The 21,548-nt window shown below is 32.4% G+C and overlaps 2 protein-coding genes across 2 annotated transcripts in view; one reads left to right on the forward strand and one right to left on the reverse strand.

The window, feature by feature from the left end:
* MS3_00002020 (uncharacterized protein) overlaps window positions 1-21,548 on the forward strand; it is an 83,626-nt gene that overhangs the window by 8,271 nt on the left and 53,807 nt on the right. Inside the window, exons 3-10 of the mRNA XM_051209578.1 lie at window positions 878-1,049; window positions 2,689-2,888; window positions 3,382-3,947; window positions 6,560-6,802; window positions 9,409-10,200; window positions 12,236-12,352; window positions 16,120-16,137; window positions 17,879-18,010. Coding sequence (XP_051075037.1) covers window positions 878-1,049; window positions 2,689-2,888; window positions 3,382-3,947; window positions 6,560-6,802; window positions 9,409-10,200; window positions 12,236-12,352; window positions 16,120-16,137; window positions 17,879-18,010 — 2,240 coding nt within the window. The remainder of the gene's footprint in view (window positions 1-877; window positions 1,050-2,688; window positions 2,889-3,381; window positions 3,948-6,559; window positions 6,803-9,408; window positions 10,201-12,235; window positions 12,353-16,119; window positions 16,138-17,878; window positions 18,011-21,548) is intronic.
* MS3_00002021 (uncharacterized protein) lies at window positions 12,375-17,835 on the reverse strand. Its single transcript, XM_051209579.1, has 2 exons — window positions 16,913-17,835; window positions 12,375-14,557 (listed from the first exon to the last, which is right to left on the reverse strand). Exon 2 carries the CDS (start codon window positions 13,243-13,245, stop codon window positions 12,607-12,609), a length of 639 nt encoding a protein of 212 aa, XP_051075038.1. The 5' UTR covers window positions 13,246-14,557; window positions 16,913-17,835; the 3' UTR covers window positions 12,375-12,606.

Genomic DNA, 21,548 nt, shown 5'->3' on the forward strand with positions numbered 1-21,548 from the left:
ATGATGATATACGGTATTGAATGTGCACTGTGGTTCAAAAATAACGTATTCAACCGTTTAAATATCCAAGCTGTCATTAAGATATATTCTGGTTCGAAATTATAAGGACATCTAACACTATCAGTTTATAATAAATACATATGGAACGCTCACACCTTAAAAGTTTACAGTTTGTGTCCATGTTAGTGTAAGCATCACTTGGTAAGGTGCTTTTCAAACAAAATCCACTAAGGATATGCTTGAAAGAGATAAGTAAATGGTGGCCAAAAAAACTTAGATTGAACTGATATCCATAAAAGTTTATAAATTAGATAAAAATTCGTCTAACATCTAAAGCCCTTCTTACTTCCGCTTATATGAATACATTTTACATCACTTTACAAGACTGAGGAAAATCAAACAGTAGAAGTTAGTAACAATAACTTAAAACAGCTATCTGGAAGACACACTATACTTCTAAACTGGTTATCATTGCCAAAACTAAGCTCGTGATCGCACTTGGGCTTCGAAGTTTCATGAATAACATTACATTAACCAATTTGCGCATGGACGTAAATAAACAGGAAGTGATCGGACAATCCGATCAGCTATGGTAGAACATGAACCCAAATGCTTTTAGAATTAACAGGCAATAAAATTCTCTGTTAAAAGCAGGAAGAAAAAAACCATGCTCTTTGTTAGCAAAACAAATGATTGAAATATCACCTAGGATTACCCTTAGAGTAGCTTTTGAGGCTAATATAGGAGTTTTGGAAGCCTTAAACATTAGAAAATTCAAACTTTAGTTTGTTTCAATTCAGTCCTACATTTATACGCATATTATAAATTTTAAATTAACTTTTATTTCGTATAAAAATATATTTCTTCTTGTATTTAGGGAAATCGATTTACTATCACCTTCAAAACTACCATGTGTAGAGAGAATGCAAATAGATCGTCTAATAAAGTTTATACATTTATCATATATCGAAGAATCTGAATTAAAAGCTCAGTATATTGTACATATACTGTGGGAAAACATGACAAACGCTTACCTAATCAACCAGAAAGTAATTTTTTCTGTGATTTTATTTTAATGAGTTATTTATGAATTAGTATCATTCAGTATGACTCTATTTATTAGCAATTAATTTTTTAATGACTTCGAAACAATTTATGCTGACTTTGAAGGTCCTCTATTGGGAGTTCAGTGTTGTTACTAAAGGATCTGTAAGACTCGACAAACTGTATGCACTAGGGGCTTGGAAAGATAGAAACTCTAAGCTAGAGAAAGCATTCACAAAGATTATTGTAAGTAAACTTCCAAAATCTTGTTGAGCAAAAACGTCATCAGTGTATTAGACAATGATTCTGCTATTATTTCAAAGGTATCTATTTTGAAACCCTGTGAATGTGTCGCAAATTGCTCAATATCTGGTAATTCATTCAATATTGATCAATATAGTAATATTTTAAGTGTTTATTTTAGATGAAGTTATATTAAATTGCCCTTAAAAATACTCCGATCAGCAAACCTTGACTGCACACAACATTTACAACGTGGAATAATATAAGAGTGCGAAATGAAAAATCTCTAATTGACCGTAAATATCACATCACATAAACATCACTGTGAAGGTCAGATAACGATACCATTGAAAAAATAAACAGATCTGTAACCCCAGAGTTATCTTAATTTTCATTATAACAGAATGTTATATAAGTTTGATGGTTTAAGGACCACTGAAAAACTTTGGCACAAAAGCCGTATATTTCAAGTGTAATAACATTTATCCTTGTTCTATGTACGATTTTTAAGTGATGAAAATAAGATGTTATTGATATAAATATAATTTTAGCACAGTAAATCTTCAAATGTTGAGCTCCTACTATCGAATTTTCATTATGAATCATAGCTAGTTCAAGTAAGCTGACAAATTTGAATTACAAACCAAGAGAAAAGAGATCAATTAAAGCATAAACAGAATAGTTAAACGAAGACATTTGCTTAATTATAAAAAGTCGCTCAAAATCACTGGAATCTAGAAATGTTTTTCGATCACGTAAATAGGTTTAAAGCAATTAATATTAGAAAACTAATGATCTATAGAAGGTGGAATAGAAGTAAATTATCACATCAGTTACGAAGATATAATTGAAGTTATATTGAAGCTTAAAAAACAAGGCACACCTAATAAATTCATTTGAAATTGAAAACATATTCTAACAGTTGATCAACTTAATAGATTCTAGGCACATAATACATTCAGAATTAGTTCGTATAACACTTTTCCGTGATACATATCAAACACTTATAGTAAGAATAGCAAGAATAAATTTATAGAGTCATATAGTTTCTTTTAAGTGTACATAAACATTTGTTTGTGTGGTACATATCTACGTTTTCTGCTTGTACTCTTTCACTAAAACCTTTTTCTGTTGATGTGATATGACATAATGTCGTTTAGAAAATAAAATAATCTTTAAAAGCTGTGCATGAAATACACTGTCAGTTGTACTTGTACATGTGACATAAAAATAAGTCCCTACCACTTCATATCTTTAAACAGATAGACATGTTGTTAAATGACTAATTTTAAAGCCATTTATTACTTCTTATAAACAATCTTCACTAGTTGTGTAATCGTATTTAAAAAGTTTAATGGTATTGAATTAGCTTTGAGTTATGGCTTTTTTTTAACTTAACAGGCTAATACGTATGGAATGATAATAATTTCTAATGGAATCCGTTCTTACGCTTTCATGCAATACATAAAAATTGAGTGGAATGAAAATGATGTCGCAGAGAATCTAGCTCTACCACCTGAATCTGGTATATTTATGAGACCTTTTGGAGGTTATCAGTTGCCAAGAAGTTCTCAAGCTGTAGAACCAAATATATGGTTAACGTAAGTAATACATTAAAATATTTAACAGTAAATGTATAATTTTTAAGGTCCTTCAGTAACTGGATAGTTTAAAGGATTTTCGTAATAACTAGGAAATTTTGTTAATGCTTAAGTACGATTCTGGTTAATACAATTTTTGTGTGAAAATTTACAAAACTATGCAAATCGTTATTTTTCTGTAAAATTTATTACTTATGTTGAAAATAACACTTAGCTAGACAAAATGCTCACTATGAAGAAATTTTTTATTGTTGTTATGTGGAGTGGTTTGATACTATAAGCTGATGGAGAAACATTAAAGACAATAAGAGCTTGATGGTTATTCGGTCCCAGCTGTATACTTCCTTGTTTAATAAATGAAAACTAACTCTTCTATTTAATCTTCAATATTTTAATTCCACACTTCAGAAATGGTTTTGATGAAAAATGTATCTTAAATTATTCATGTGTCACTAAACAGAATTATTAACCTTTTATCTTTTTTTTATCATAGTGAAACAAACATAGCCCTACATGGAGAATGGCTTGTTCCTTTATACAAATCGGAAAATATAGCTAAAATAAATGTTAAGAATTTAAGTGCAGTTGCCAGTGAATTTGTTACATCTTTGACAAGTGTTTGTGAGGGTTCACTTCATTCACATAAATCAAATAATGAAACACCATCTGATACGGTCGTCATTAAAAATGTAAACATTGACAATACATCAGAAGAGCCGATTGCTAGAACACAGAGTTTTAAAAGAGCTTTGGAAAGCTTTGATAATTATGACCTTAACGTCTCATCAAATGACTATAGTTATGGAATGACTGAAAATGTACCGAAAGCTGCATGGAATATCCTAAGAGATGAAACTGAATTCTCAGGTGTTGATCCAATTGATCAAAATGAAGTGAATATTCTACCAGAGAATGAAACTGAGGATAACTTTTATCATGAGAGTAATCAATTTGTTGTTGATAATAAAGAGTACACACCCACAGACAGAATTACGACACAAACTTACTATCCTTTGGGTCGGTATGATGGAGATGAGGAAAGGCAGGAGATACATGAACGTGAGTAAATACTGTAATTTCATTATAACAACATGTGCACCAATTTTATCTGTTCTCTTAAACTCCTAAGTCTATTATAATTGTGAACCCTAATCTCTTTCGTAAATAACTAGGAGATATTTTTCTAGGATATATACCAAACGATGAAATCACTTCTCATTCTACATATGATAAAGGACTAGAAATTAATCAAAATAACATAAGAACGTATCTAATTACGTTATATCTGTGTCCAACTTTTTTTCTTAACAGTATTCTTTCAACGGAAATAACAAATTACTAGTTTTACAAAATTTTATACTAATAAAATCTGAACACTATCAAAATTAACTCACATTATGCTTCATTAGAAAGACTGTTGTTCTAAAACGAACAATATTTCAGTGGTTATTGTAAATCTTTTTATAAATAGGGATTTTTCAATGATAACCATTAATGAAAAGATAATAAATTATTTACTTACGCCTGTTACCCCCAATGGAGAATAGGCCGCCGAAAATAGCTGATAATTCACAAATACGAAATGAAGAAATGATTATGATGAAAAATATTATACTAATCGAATATCCATAGCACCACTTATTACGTAAAATTTATGATAAAAATTTTTAAAAAAACGGATTTCGATTTGTCATGCTCAACTAATGTATGTAAATTGCTGGAATTCGAATTTGTAGTGGCTTTGCTTTGTTAATCGATCAGTTCGATAACCGTAATAATATGAATCTCAACGGTGATTAAAATCAGGAGGCAATAAGAAGCGGCAACTACTATTTATTAGGGGATAACGTATATCACAACGCTATAAGCACACCGAACGAATTTGAAGCGGAAAGGTGAATAAGTATATATGAGCAATCACATTGGCAAATTTATGGTCAAATTAAATAAGGGCACAGCAAGGCAAAAGCTAATAATAGGATTTGAGTATAGATATACATAGGGAGGAGGATGAATTGAAGAACAATTGGAGAACATATGGAACTCAAACCAACTTTCAACCAATATCAAAGTCAGAATCCTCAATACGAATGTCAAGGCAGTTATACTGTATGGAGCTGAAACTTGGAGAGCTACAACAACCACCATCAAAAAGGTACAAGTGTTTATAAATAGCTGTCTACGCAAGATACTCAACATCCATTGGCCGGATACCATCAGCAACAGCCTGCTGTGGGAGAGAACAAACCAACTTCCGACTGAAGAAGAAATTAGGAAAAGACGATGGAAATGGATAGGACATACATTACACAAATCATCACACTGCATCATGAGACAAGCCCTAACTTGGAATCCTGAAGGGAAGCGAAAAAGAGGAAGGCCAAAGAACACATTAGGTCGGATAATAGAAGCAGATATGAAAACGATGAATTACAACTTGTTATGACCTTGCGTCTCCCAATTATTTTGTTTTTGCCAAAATCCCCGTCGCCAATTGTTATGACCTTGGATGTCTGACTTTTCGATCACACGACTTATCTACCAATCCGAATACGACTTATACGAATCTTCGCACTAGGCCAACCAATGACGTTCAACCAGTGTGGGCAGTTTAGTGTCCTTATTGGTCCTATGTCCTACGAGCCCTTCCACTTGAGTCCAGAACAAGATACCAGCTTCCGAATCAGAGCAGATCATTTATTTCAGACATACTTGGTTTATATATCAATCAGACAAACCGCAACGTACCATAAAATAGGAAATAATATTGTACACAAATAAGCCCAAAAAGTGGCTGTGAATGAGGGAGGCAGTAGTTAATAAACTGAACATAACTTAAGAACCGTAAATCGTACAATAATAAATTATAGGTCAAAATAAAGCTTGTCATAAGAGGGATATAAATATACATAGTGTAATTGTTGAGTAGTTATACAATAAGAATATTAGTCCATGAATAGTCCTCGGAAGTTACCTGTAACTTAATCTCAACTCGGATATAACACAACTGGACGGAGCTAGAAAGGATTGCTCAAGACAGGGTTGGATGGAGAATGCTGGTGAGTGGCCTATGCTCCTTCACGAGGAGTAACAGGCGTAAGTAAGTAAGCAAGTAAGTAAGTAAGGAGGAGGATGAGTCATTGAGTGATACTTAAGTAATCAACATTTTAGCTAGTCTGCCATGTGCTCTAGTGATCATAACGATACAAGGAAATATGCGAACTGTTCCTGTTCAAATGATATTATTTGTTAAGTAAGTTAATAAAAGGGATTAACCAAAATTAACCATCATCGAAATTGGTTGTAGGATAGTTGCTATAACTTTATCATTTTGTTATGGTGAATGTATATTTAAACTAATTAATTCATCATAACAATTGTAAATATAAGCAGAGAAATTCATTTGAAATGGAATTCTATTTGAATCATTTTGGTTCATTTATAGCTGTGCACAAAAATCCTATGAGATTGATTTTATGACAAATTTATTATAATTTACTAAGTACTGTGTTCATTATTTTTAATACTAGGATGCGTCCCTACTTTCGTCGGCTATAAACTGATTTTCTACATGGTTTACTTTATTCACCAACTAATACCTAATGCTTTTGTTTATTCATAAATGATGAGTTTTTGATAATACCATGACATACTGGTTTATTTTACATTAGCTCTTATTGTACCAGTCACTATACACCCGTTGGGTGATGACGATGATGGTGAAGAAGATACAGTAGATAATAAGGGAGAATACAAATCCGTGAATGAAACGTTTTCAAACAGTTTGGTGAAATGTGATGCTGTTAGTGAATGTAATAGTCATAACACAGAATGCTATCGAGTTGACAACTCTGCCTGCTGTGTATGCAGTGATGGATTTTACGGTGCAGGAGATGCCAAGTGTTGGTCTGAAGGTTAGAAAGACTTGTTACTGAAAATATATATATATGTGCATTTTGTTATGTAATGCAAAGTTGGTCTGTAATTATAACTATATGTTAAGTTTACATACTACTTAATCTGATTGTGTGATATTAATAATTTTTTGAAATAGCAAAGTAGTGATCAAAATTTGCGCGGATATTCATATCATTACTCAGTAGTCAAATCTAAATTAACTAGTCTTCCAATTAGACTTGTTTTCAAATCTTTGTATTAAAATACCTGTAAGGTAGTTTTCTAATGTGAAAATCTGAAAGTATTATCGGAACGTGATGAAATAACTTGATTTACCGCATTAAGAATTATATTGAAGGCAAAGTACTTCACTCCCTACCCGAGATTGATGAGGTTTATGATTGATTGACTGGTAGGTTTTCGATATAAATTTTATTCCTTGGACTATCTATGTTTAAAAACTTGTATACGTATTTGGGAAACTCAAGTGACCTCATGAAATGTACATGATAGTGTTTCTTTAAATCTTAAGCCGACATCAGCTGTAAAGGTAATTAAACCATGCACAAATTGATAGATACTTTTTATACCCTCGTCTCCCTATTACGCTTGAAAATGAGGTAACATTAAAATCCCCAAGACGTAAAATATGAACACAAAAGACTGGTACGAGTGAATAATTAACCCCTTCAAAACGCAACAACCGTAGTCGGAAATACATTCATTTATATCAATAGTTGAAATCACGAATCAATTGAAGCTAGATCACCATGGAAAACTTGGAAGCACTGGACGGCCGTTTCGCCCTGTTGTGAAACTTCTCGGCAGTGCGCATCCACGATACCACTCGCGGGATTCGAACCCAGGACCTATCAGTCTCGCGCGCAAGCGCTTAGCCACTGAGCTGGCCGGCATCCAACGGTGTCAATCTCTAACTTCAATTAATCCACGAAATTGAGCGACACACACCATTGTCATCAATAAGTTGCTATCTCACAATTGACCCGGTTGAATAAATACCATATAGTGGGTAAAATATCACCCTGTCAGTAAAACAAATAATCATCATATTGACTTAAAAACAAACGCTATGTTGAACAAAAATCACAATGTAACAAAATTTAATTTTGTCCATTCATCACGGCACACAACTATTTACTTTAGCGTATAACTTCTCTGACGTCTATTTTTATGACACTATAATAATTTTGAGCCAAGAGGTTTCGAATTAACAACTGTCAGGTAAAAGTCCATCGTTAAAGTAACCACCCTTCAAACTTCCAACTCTTAACACAGCTGAAGTAGATTTTGGTTAAATAAATATAATCTCAAACGAAAAGGTGAAATCTCAAAATTTTCGGTGAAGTTTGCAAATCACTTACTACTCGTAAAAATTAGGATACACAGAATGTAATTAACTACCCTAGATTTCTACAATGCTTTGATGTGTCTGTGACAAAAACTAGCAAATATGTTCGTAAATTATATTGATCTTAACATCAATAGTTCTGATAATGTATGAAAAATGCAAGGAAATCAGTTACTACAATCCAACCCTACTGGATCACGTTTTTCAGTTAACTAGCTTAAATTATTTCATATAGTGTTTTATTATTTGGCTCATTGATCATAGTCTACATTTTTGAAACCCCTGACTTGTGGATAGTAGTGAATATGCCTAAATTGCTCAGTTTGAATATACAATCCTCGGACAGCTAGTGCATATCTGGAGTTAAGATTAATGTTAATTGAGGAATAATATCTCACTGATTTCGGTAACAATAAAATGTATTTGTTTCCACCATCATTGTAAATGTGGATCTATCGAAGCTACACCATGCGTATTCTTGAATTTGTTGAATGAATTAACACTGATAGTCATTTCAATTATTCTCTCTTTGCGTAGCCTTTTAGAAATAGCTCGAGACTTCTGTTTATTGGTCAAGCAACTGAACGTGTTCATCAGTTTTATTAAATGACGTAAACCTATCAGTATTCTTTATATATTAGCGTATAAATGAATATTTCTTCTGAATGCTAGTTACTAGTTATTCCCGTTGACTTTCATTTAAATTTAAAAATTTACATAGATTTGTCAAAGAAGTTTACTATCGACATAGGATTGGACTTTATTAAACTTCCACAATGTTATATAAGTTTAGCATTCCGAATATTATCGTACAATAATTAACTAGAAAGCTGTTTTTAGTTACTACTTGATTAGTTTCAAATTTATATGTATATAAGATCTTTGGATGGGTCAGTCGTAGTTTAGATTTATCAGACTTCTGAGTATATCAATAACTCTTAACACTAAGTTATCAACCATAAAACCTACATCATGTCTTTATTGTACAATGTAGTTTGTATTATGGTATCCTTATTACTCATCTCGTTACCTAGGAACATTTTGTAGTAAACTAATCGTAAAGAAAGACACACTAGCAAGACAAAATATGTAAATATATATTATGAAGTAATGTTCATGTCGTACATAAGTAGGCTTTTATTGAAAATGAAAGCTAAAATATTTCAAGATTTTGTTTTGCTTTGTACATTACAAATTCATGATAAATATTTGTACACTGTATAATATATGTTTCCTTCGCTCTTTATATTTCAGTCAATGATCATAAATTTTCTTTTTCTGGTTCCCTAACCACACGCTTTGGTATTGAGAATACCAGTTCACCTCTGCTTATCTATCTGGATATTCAACATGGTTCACTAAGACGCAGTTCTAGCGGAATTCGTGGTGGCCGAACAAACGACAGAATATATTCAACTATGCGTTTAATTACACCTGTATTTCATATTTTAAATTCAATGGTTTCTAGTCCTTGTGAAAATATTCCAAAACGTGAACGTGTTTATAATCTTTTCACGTTAGGAAATGGATTACAACGTCCTTTCAAAGTGTTATTCCAGTTTGATATTGAAAGAGTTGGGAAATTTACAATCCAAGCCGTACTTGAGCTACACGATTTCACAACAGAAGCATACGCCAGTGGTGTAATACAGTTAGAGGCGTCCAGTACAGAAAGTTTAAACCTACTCGATCAGTCTTATATAGAGGCTTACAGTGCTTCTGATAAGCCAGATAAAACGTATTACGCTAATTATAAAATTGATGATCATAGCCGTGTTGTATTTCCTGAGCAAACTGTTAAATTTATTGTTGAGCATCGTGACTCAAATGAAATAAGTAATTTTCCTGAAGAAATTAATGTACGCTGGTCTGCTGTTGCTGAGTCAGAAAGTTGCTTGCTCAAACAAGTCAGCTCTATACCTAGGGATAAATCGTATTATATTCGTCTCAAAGATCGTGGTTACTGTAGTGAGGATTGTTCATCACCAGATGGCACATGTAATTTGTTCTGTGTAGACGAACCTTTATTATTAGCTACAGAACCAAGTAAGTTTAAATAAAATTCGTTGTTAAAGCAAGTAAGTTTTAATTAATATAGTTTTAGTTGTGTTATAAAAAAGTTTTGCACAATTTCATAGTCTTCGTGATTTAACTTCTGTCCACTTTCACCAACTTCATTACAAGTACTTAAAGTATAATATCTGATGTGACCGTTTACAAATCTAATCACAGATAGTCATGAAATTTTCAGGAAAAAAATCTATCCAATGATAAGCTGATGTAATTTCACATCTACGCTAACATAAATGGATATTATACATCAATGTTACCAGTGTCTCTGTGTGATGTGATATAAAAGCATAAATCTGAGATGTAGTGAGAAAATGTCGACATTGTTGAATATGAAAATGTTCATTTGAACCCTATTAATAAACTTCATCTAGATCAAAATTTATATAAAAATTAGAAAATAAATGACATTGAATAGAACGAATAAATGCTTACTAGGCAAATGTTATTATTATATCACAACAAAAATAGTCAATAAAGGTTTACTGGGATTAACAACAATTAGTCGCTTGGATTAAACCATATTGTACAGTGAGAAGACGAAGCTTAACAGACCTATGAAATATATTAACTCAACACTTTTCTTACAGTTTAATCATATAATAACCTATTGAGATTCTTGTATGAGAACTAAAGATGAAGCTAAGCAAGTGGAAGCATAAAAATAAACAATGACAGTAAGAAAAACGACGTTAATTATATAATTCTGGATACTATAATTAAACTAGTCTAATCAAACTGGGTATGGTGTAAGTATAAATAGTTTCCGAACATCCAAGGTGGATTCAATTTTTGTATAACTATGGCTTCAAAAGACGTTTGCCATGCTGTTTGTATACAATACCACAGTGGCTGAACAAATGGCAACCCTGTGACATATTTGACTGTTAAATGATTGGAGGTAGTGGACAGGACAAGCATGACATATAACACTACTCAGTGATTAATCAATTGTAAACATGTTTAACTTTATAGATAGATGGATGTCTATCACCTGCTCTCATATCATACTTGAAACTTATTTATTTTCTCAGTAATTTTGGTACATTATCTATCCCTTGCTTGTAATTCCCTATGTATTTGTATAGCATGTAAACCTCATCTCCGACTTACAATCAAATTGGTTTGAAATTCGATGAAGCCTTGAACATATGGAAATTTATATGGATTCCTGATGGTAGTGTATGATTAGAATATCAGTATAAGGGATTTGCGAATATTTCAGTATTTTCACTCTTGAAATCGCGATTTCTAAAGGTAGTCTAATTAAGATTATTTTGTAATTTCAAGAGTGAAAATACTACATTCTTCACAATTCCCCCCATACTAATCACAATCATGTGCTCACTAGTGACTAACTTCATTATGTAACTCTTGGAGTTCTAGTGAGAAGCTGGGATCGGTAGAGTTCAATCCGTGTCAGGTGTGAGGTAGTTATCCACCGCAAGGCACGAATGAAGGTTTGACCAAGCTCATGGATTGTTACAGATCAAATCATTGAATGCTCAGTGGTCTATAGGTAAAGCGTCTGTGCAAGACACAGGGTCCATAGTTCGACTTCCGAGTTCAGGGTATTGGATATGAGCTGCTGAGGAGCCCCACTATAGGGATAAAGCGGCCTTCTAGTGCCTCAAGGTCTCAATAGTGGTCTAGCATTGATTAGTGTGTGGCTTCAGCAGTGAATCGTAAATTATGATGGTGGAATACTGAAGGAATTGTAACTCATTTGTTTCTGAGAATAAGCAGCAGTTTGCCCTGTAGAAAAACTACTTATTTTAAGATGTTCCTTTCTATCAGTTATTTATATGAATAAATCGGTTTTCGAAAAAGTTCAATTGAATCAAAACTCATGTTCGTATTTTAAAAGTAATCTAATTTAATTTTGACTCGCTAAGCTGAATTAATCCATCTTGCGTTAGTTTAAATTTGATGCGATACTCTATGACGTTTAATGTGTTTCCAGATAAGTTTTATTTAAACTTTTTATAAAATTCTATTCACGCAATTTCAGGTCCTTGTGACTGTGTAACGTGTGATCGTCATGGTGAAGTATGTCGACCAGAGGGCGCGAGTTATAGATGTGAATGTGGTCAGGGCTTGAAGTTAATGCCTGACAATACATGTCAAGGTAAGTTATACTTTTTTTGGGTCTTAGCCCGCAGACCATTAACTAAAACCATGTAAACGGGAAATGAAAAATCGGATTTAATAATATCTTGGGATATATATAAGTTGGAAGTTGGAATGTAATCTCTATTTTTAATGCGAAACGAAAACCGGTAGAAAATATATAAAGCGCATGTATTTTGGAGCATCTTGCACAGTCAGTTATAAACGTGACGTTTTAATTCAGGTAAATATTGACGACTAGAATACAGTACTCTATGGATTAAAGCTAATTGTGCATGGAGGACACTTGACACACTCGTTCGAGGTAAAGACCGGTGTCAGGCATGGCTGCTTACTCTCACTTTTCCACTTTCTCCTGGTGATCGACTGGATCATGAAGACGTCAACATCTGAAGGGAAGCATGGGATAAAGTGGACAGCTACGATCCAACTGAACGATCTACAATTAGCAGACGATCTGCCTCTTCTACCGCATACGTAACAACAAATGCAGGAGAAGACGACCAGTAGAGCAGTAGCCTCAGCAGCAACAGCAGCAGAAGCAGAAGTAGGTCTCAACATACACAAACGGGAAAGCAAGAATCTCCAATACAACTCAGCATGCAACAATCCAATCACACTTGACGGATAACATTTGGAAGATGTAAAAACCTTTACATATGTGATGGGCAACATGATTGATGAACACGGTAGATCTGATGCAGATGTGAAGGCACGGATCGGCAAAGCAAGAGTAGCATATTTACAACTGAAGAACATCTCGAACTCAAAACGATTGTCAACCAACACCAGGGTTAGAATTTTCAATACAAATGTCAAAATAGTTCTACTGTATGAGGCGAAAACCTGGAGAACTACGAAAGCCATCATCCAGAAGATACAAGTGCTCATTAACAGCTTTCTATGCAAAATACTTCGGATCTGTTAGCCAGACATTATCAGAATCAACCAATCGTGGGAGAGAACAAACCAGATTCCAGTGGAGGAAGAATCGCTAGGAGTGGATAGGACACACACACACACACATTGAGTAAAGCACCTAACTGCGTCACAATGCAAGCCCTCACATGTAATCCTGAAGGTCAAAGGCGAAGAGGAAGACCAAAGTACACATTGTGCGGAGAAATGAAGACAGACATGAGAAAAATGAACAAAAGTTGGATAGAACTGGAAAGGAATTCAGAGTGTGACAGAGTGTGTTGGAGAATGCTGGTCGGTGGCCTACGCTCCATCGGGAGTAACGGGCGTTAGTAACTAAGTAAAGTAGGGATTAAAACTAACATCAGTAATCAACAAAATAAGACAGAATGCCCTAATTTGTGTTTGGAAGTTTGAATTTCGACAATTTTGAAGTTTCAAATCAAAGTAAACGTAGTTAGTCATAATCAGGGAATGACTTAGTTAAGATACCCTAATTGGTTATTAACCTTAGTGACACTTGTCATGACTGTCTGTATTAGTCTTCGATTTCGTAAAATTTTTCAGTGCTTTCAGTACATCTAAAAAAGGTTTATGATACTCCTATTTCTAGTTCAATAAACTTCACTTTTAATGTAGTTCTGGGTAAAAGCAAATATATTTTCTACAGTAGGTTCATTGAAATACTACTAAGCCCTATCCAAATCACCCATCAAGCTGAACCTTAGACAACTGATCTTTGAATGTCGAATTACTTACCGAACTTCCTGATCAAGAATAAGTAATATGAATTGGTTAATATACGATATAGAGCTGAACGATGATAAAATATAATTGTAAACCTGTTACTGCCCTATTGATGTCAAAACAGTAGAAGTTCAGCATATCGTAACAAGGGATGTATATTTTAGTATTTTCGCATTATCATGTACGGAAATAATTTAAAATCGTTAGCATAAATAAAGTTTCATCTTTCGCTCAATCCGTGTACAAATAAACAATTTCTTGACATTTAAAACATCTAAAATTACTGCATACAGGATCCGGTGTTTTGTTACTACCTATACTAGTATGAGTATACACTGAAAATTCTTGTTCAAAATGTCCATTATAATTCCAACCAACATATAAATCACTCATTTTTCTGTAGGAAATATTTTTAGGAGAATATTAGTCAAGGAATAATTTTGTTATTGAGAGCATGAAGATAGATAATGAAATTATAATTGGGAACGGAAGGGTCGGTGTGATAAGATAAGATGTTGAAATTGAGATGAACTGTAATCTGGGGGATCAAAAAGACAAATCATTTAGGAATAAAATGTCTGTGAAAGAAGTATCAATAAAGAAAAGATTTACAAGAGATTAAGACCATAGTAGAAGAATAAGTTTTACCAGTTTCTTTCGGACACTTAACTCTGGTTTTTCTAGATGTCTAGCAAGTTCTTCAGCAATACTAGGAAGATGGAATATAACTTCCTTTGGCAGCTTTCTATTTACCTTGTAGATGACTTTGAACGTGAAATCCACTTTGAGTGGATGACCTGTGTTCACAAGGTGTCCGGTTATCGGACTTCTTATTGAGCCATTTCCACCTCTTTTCGGCCAAGCCGGTTAATGTTCACGAATTTTTTTGAATAAAAGACTCATTGAAAAACCCATATACCTAGCTCCATATGAACAGATAAAGTGATAAACGCACACAGAATCGATCAAATGAAATCATTTATTCTTAGGATTATTGACGAGAATTGATCGGCTGGAGGACACTATTCTCAAAGTCGCTGTGAAAACTTGAAAGCTGGCTATTCCACAAGAGTTTCTTGTAGATAGATCTCAGAGTTTTGTCATGTTTTCGTGTCATCTCTACATCAAGGAAGAGAATATTTTATTTGTTTTCAACTTCGTGTGAAATTTATTACCGGGTAGCAGTTATTAAATGTCTTCAAAGGATGATTCACACTATATCTGTTGTCACAGATAATAAAGGCATCATCCACGCACATTTTATAAAAGTGTAGATTATCAATAGTCGTTTGAAATTAATTGTTTTCTAGGCTGGACATCAAACAATCTTATTCATGCCTTATTCTTTCACAAGCATCTGTTTCCCTTCTTTCTTTCTGTGTAGACCTTTAACCCCCAACAGATTCGTCTCTGTCCCTACGATCCCTCTGATTACAATTCAAAAGATATATATATCTCAATATTGACAATGTTGTGCACACATTTGACATTATCATTATCTGTTCATTCAAAATCTATCATGTAAATCTTAAATGGCCCTTAAAAATCCTTACCCTAGATGACATCAATAAAAAATTATTTTCGCTTTAGCGCAATTGATAACTCTTTCATTTCTTGTTCAAAATGTCCGAAATGATTTATCCGGTTTCCTATATATCTTTTTATGACTGAAATTAAAGTTTTATATCGAAACAATTGCACTCCGATACATCAAATAAAGCTTGTGGTTTACAAAAAAAGCGAACATAAATGAAATACACTTGAGCAAGTGAAAAAAACATTGTCAAGCTATCCATTAACTTGTTGAAAGTGGTGAATCGATACAAAATATGGAGCTATCAAATACTAGTGATACTACTGCTAAGTCAGTGATGAACAGTGTCAGTAGTATGTTAGCGAGAAAAATATTTTTTTAACTGACAAAACCTTTATCAGATCTTCTGAAAGGTGACGAAATATTTTACTTCGTTGAGAAGTTAATAATAATATATTCTAACATAATATTTCTAAGCTTTTTTAAAAGAATTTTCTTATATTTCTGTTTTAAATTTGTATCTTGTTTATTCATTTTATTTCATGGATTCCACTTGGTGTTATAAGCTACTTCACTGGTGGATGGTAAGTTAACTATTAACAAACAAATAAATGAATTATTCGTTAGGATATTTTTATTTTATTGTAATCATTTACGTTGAATAATAATTCTGCCGGCTTTATACTGTATCATTCATATTTCGGTAATAAGTATTCATTATTTCTGCTTAAAGCTTTATGTTTTTGAGTTTGATCTACACAATAAAGTGGTTGACTAATATAGGTTCATGAGTAGAACTAAATGATAATTCATTGGACTAATGTTGAAAAAAATGGAGGTTCAAATTTAAAGGGTCAATTTTTAACTTGTTTCCTAAATAGTTTCAAATAGCTACCAGTCGTTTGAAACAGTCCATAAATTTCGATCATAACCCATGATATAAGTATCATTACCAAGGTTTGACTTGATAATTTTCAATAAATGGAGCATTGGGTAGATTGTTATAAATACATTGATGTATTTGTAATATCCCACTGTGTAGAAAAATTAAATCTTCTGACGTTTCGTGACTCAGTGTAAGCCACGTCTTCAGAGAACAAATGACCCACTCAAAATTAATCCAAGTTTAAACAATACAAAGGAACAACACAAGAACATTACGTGTGATCAATCAAAAAAACAGGTTATTTATTCTTTGAAGAAGTGGCTTACACTAAGTCACGAAACGTCAAAAAATCTAATTTTTCTACCCATTGGGATATTACAAATATATTAATTTATTTATACCACATGATATTTTACTCAACCATATAGAAATATTCCATTTGATAAAGTTGTCAAATTAAGATAGTAACTCACTGAAGACAATGGTGGACATGTGGCTCAACTTCGCAGATTGGTTGAAGTTAGACATTAACATTGTTAGATTCCGGCTCAGAGGTCTAGTGATTAGGCGCTCGAATGAGAGCAGGGTTCGAATCTCGCCGGGCGGGATCGTGGATGCGCATCGCTGATGAGTTCCAAAATAGGACAAAACGGCCATCCAGTGCTTGCAGGTTTTCCATAGTGGTCTAGCTTCAATTGACTCATGATTTCAACTATTAAATTAAGAAATATCTCTTTGATTGTATTTTTGTAGGTTTTTTATTCTCAGTGTTTTAAATGACTAATGCTCGGTATGATGAATTTATTGTTTCTTAATGGGTTTAAATTCTTTTAATTGTGGCTACTTTCCAAATCTTTCAATTTTATGTTAACTGTTGAACATAATCGTCCGTCATATTTTGTTAGGCGTAACTTTTTTTATTTTGATATATTCTACAAGAAACAAAGATATTTAGTTCATAATACTAGTATCATACTACTATACTTACTGTTGTAACGTGTGTGACTGCAGGTTTTGATAAGCAGCGTTCTATCGATCGATCACAGTAACACGGAAAACACGTACGGACGACCTAGTGCCCTGATTGGTCCTGCTTCGCTGTCCGTCCTAGCCAGTTGAGTCAAAAACACAAGTCACAGCCTCTGAGTTATGAATCATTGTATTTCAGACATACTCTACTTATATACCAAACAAACAAACCATATCGTACCATAAAATAGAAAACAACATTTACACAATATTTAACAAGTAAAATAAACATCGACCAATAGGAAATGTACATTTAAGGTCCAAGGCCACCATAGACTTAACACGATAATTATTGGTATATTTTTCCGACTATCCTAACACTTACTTTTATTAAGACATTGAAACTTGATGTATTCATTAATTCAACGTGTTAAATATCAATGTTAACTTTAGTATACATATTTTTTTAGTAACTAACTATCTCGGTGTACAGTGTGGTTCTGTCAATTGTCATACCCATGCTCGTTGTATTGATCCAAATCAAGCGTTTTGTCAATGCTTACCTGGCTACAGAGGAGATGGTGTTAGCCATTGTGAAAGTGGTAAGATATACTTTAATAATAATGTAATATACTCTTAACAAAACATTTCACATTTTTATCCTCTCCCAAAACCTTAATGCATTTACCAATACTTATTCTACCAAACTAACAAAATTATTACTTAAATTGTTAAAGTGCAATTGCTGGAAAAATAGCAGTTGTTTAATAAGGTATTTTTATGTAAAATAAGATATTTTATGCCCTATATCGTAGCCCACTTGTTGCATATACAGGCCTCAGCATGTTTAGTTTTCACAGTTCACTGAGAATTTTTGTCATACTTTTATTAATATTTATTAAGTAATACTAATCAAGTTAGAATCAAATTATTCCTAAGCACTGATATTGAAAGTGTTTATAATTCACTTATTTGATCGATTTTGTAATTGATAAGTGGTTAAAACAGTGGAACTTTACCTAAAATAGTATGAAAAAAAGGTAGTGTAAATAAATGTAAATTCTACAAATCTGTTTAGATCTATTACACTCTTTGTTAATCTCCACAGTCTACACTAATTGATTACCAATTAGTAACTAATGCAAAATTATACCCATCTACCTGCTGATCCCATACTATCAATCACATTCCACTGTTTCAACAAACCCTAATCAAAAGTATTTGTTAAATAAAATTGTACTGAACAGAATTTTCAGGGGTCTCTTATCGGTCAATAAATAGTTTAAATTTATCGTCGTATTTATCAATTAATTTGTTGAATAATATCTTTGAGCACTGTAACAACCTTATCAATCTTCATCATTTCAATTACATTTTAAATCATTCGTAACTATCTTTCTAAATAGTTTCAGGTATTCTGTGTTGTCATCTGATGCATCACTTATTCATTAGTAATAATTTTATTATTATTGTAAAACATGTATAAATAAGCGTAGAAATGTAATGAAAAGCTAAAAATACTTGGTCATACTCGTGTTTAATCATAAGTAGTTGAAAGAACTTCATCAGGCTATGCAAAATTAGACAGTTTTCTGAAGAAAAAAATGGTCAAAAGCAAATGAATAACTTAGATTTGGTTGAATACATCAAAATTACTGCTTTCAGAATACAACATTTTCCAGTTGTGTTTTAGTGTAGCACAAAATTAGTCTCACAGAATTAATGAATGCATTTGTAATAGCTTCAATAGTATTTTACATCTGATAAACGTGATATTGATCTTTAACTAGATTATTCAATCTTCCAAATCAGTGGCAAAGCACAATAATAAACCACTTGTTAATCTTTGAATTCCATTCCGCTGATTCTCTGTTTGATGATACCAACAAAATAGAGCAGATTTTATTCAAGTGTATTATTGATACTCATCTCATACATGTTAAGCACTCTGCTGTGTTTAGAAAATTTCGAATTGCATCTCCTGAAAGACTGAATGACTTTTAGTTTCTTTGTTAAAAAATCTATACGAATTTTTAAAAAAATATCGTTTAATAATGAACTATTGAAAGCTAAAACAATGAAATGCAACTCTAGGCAAATTAACAGTTGTGTTATAATTCATTTGGAGTAACCATGTTTGACTATGAGAAATCATTTAAACAGTTGTAAAGTAGTCACTTGTTTCTTTTTTTTCTCTCTACAATCTGTTAGTTTTTCTTTCAATAATTGCAAATCATAAAATAGTAAGATTTTCATTGGTTCTAAATTATCCACGTTTATTACCATGAATAATGGAGTAATACTTTATCATTAAATTACCCTTACCCCCCCCGTCACACACACACTTTCAGTAATTAACTGCTAATAAAATGAATACTATATTACACTTACATTATAAAATTTACAAATATCAGTTAAAACAATAAATATTTATAGTAGTTCATACATTCTGTTACATTTATATCTATTGAAACAAATGAGAGAATAGATATGATTCTACAAAGTATTCTAAATGATACAATAAAATAATACACCTAATACTACCCTAAAAGTAATCATGATGCAAGTGATTAACTCTACAATTGGTTTTAATCACTTTAATACTTTTTTTTATTAATATACATCTAGTCGAGTTTTCATTTACAATACATCATTTATCCGAGTGTAAAATTAACTAACTATAACAAATAACAGTTCAATATGTATTTATCTCTTAATGGAAAAAGATATTAAAGATCTATAATTCAGTATAATGTTGTTTCTGTATGACTTTTATCATAAAGTATATGTATGAGATATTTTTCTATTAAGTAGTCATGTGGCGCCCAAGTTTGTTAATGGTGCTATAGTTAAGGTTATGAATCAGTGTCTAAATTATGGAAAATAGTATTTATGAGTACATTTTAGATAACTTTTAAATCATAACTCATATCGGCATTATTTTAATTATAACAATTTCATTAATAATCAATAGAAATCTCATATATATGTGGAGTGATGAATTCCATTCAACTAATTGTTCTACAATGCCGTGTAGTGTTGCGATTTGGTTGATACAATATATATATAGGAACATGCCATATAGATGATCATAGTAAATATATTCGAATAATATAGATATGATGGATCAACAGAATTTACTTTCGTCTCCTAATATGTATACAAACTAAAGTTAAAGGTGATAGTAGATTGAGATCATACTAGGTAAAAATTTGGAAGTTTGCTTGAGGTTGTCGAGTCACTAAGACTAATATACATACGAGAACTTGGCCGATAAAATCTGATAAATACTCATAAATGTATAAACATAAAACTATTTACTAATTAGTGTAAACATCTCATCTTTATCAAGGGCCGATAGCAGATTGCATAGCTAACGAATAAAGTCTGAGATTGAGAGAATTTTGATTCACTTGACAGCACCATTTCCCATTAAGTTGGAAATGAACTTTTCTGATGAGTCGTAAATAATTCAAGATCTTGGTGCACAGCTAGTTGTCAGCTGTCTCCAATGGCTAACATCAGTTCATGAATTCATCTTCCAACTATTGATTGACCAATCGTTCTCTTTATACTAACCACATTTTTATTGGACTTCTTTCGAAAACACCCAATCAAACGTATTTTAGGAATATGCACCGAAAACTACAGCGAAGAAAAAACGGAAAAGGTCAAGGGAGAAAGATAAACAGAGTTTGAAACTCTGGGCTACCTGTTTTCTTCAAAACACTTTTCATATGAATGCATATTAAATGATGCATTATGTAAATAAATCGGGCTAGAGACTTACTTAAAATATATTTCACAAATGTCATCTTTTCCTGTTTGATTTTATTATTTATAAAGGTTACCTCATCAAGATCTTAAATAATTCGAAAGTGATTTTAATTTAGAAACCACATCGGTCAGTGTAACAATCAAAAATTCAGTGTCTAATTTACAATAATTCTCAGCGGCTTTTCGGTTGGTGTTAGTTCGTGATCAAAGTTATCTTCAGATCAGTTTTATTAATCGTGCATATTTAACAAACACGTTGATGCTAATATCTATCATCAAGTAATATCTGAAATTTAGATATTCACACTACTGGCTTCGAGAGTCTGAATATATTATAGTCACTGAAATACTTAGTTGTCTTAA

This window comes from Schistosoma haematobium, chromosome 1 (genome assembly GCF_000699445.3).
Source record: "Schistosoma haematobium chromosome 1, whole genome shotgun sequence".
NCBI classification, from domain to species: Eukaryota; Metazoa; Platyhelminthes; class Trematoda; order Strigeidida; family Schistosomatidae; genus Schistosoma; species Schistosoma haematobium.

Coding starts and splice junctions, on each gene's coding strand:
- MS3_00002021 (XM_051209579.1), bottom strand. CDS start 13,245: ATGAGCACTTGTATCTTCTGGATGATGGCTTTCGTAGTTCTCCAGGTT.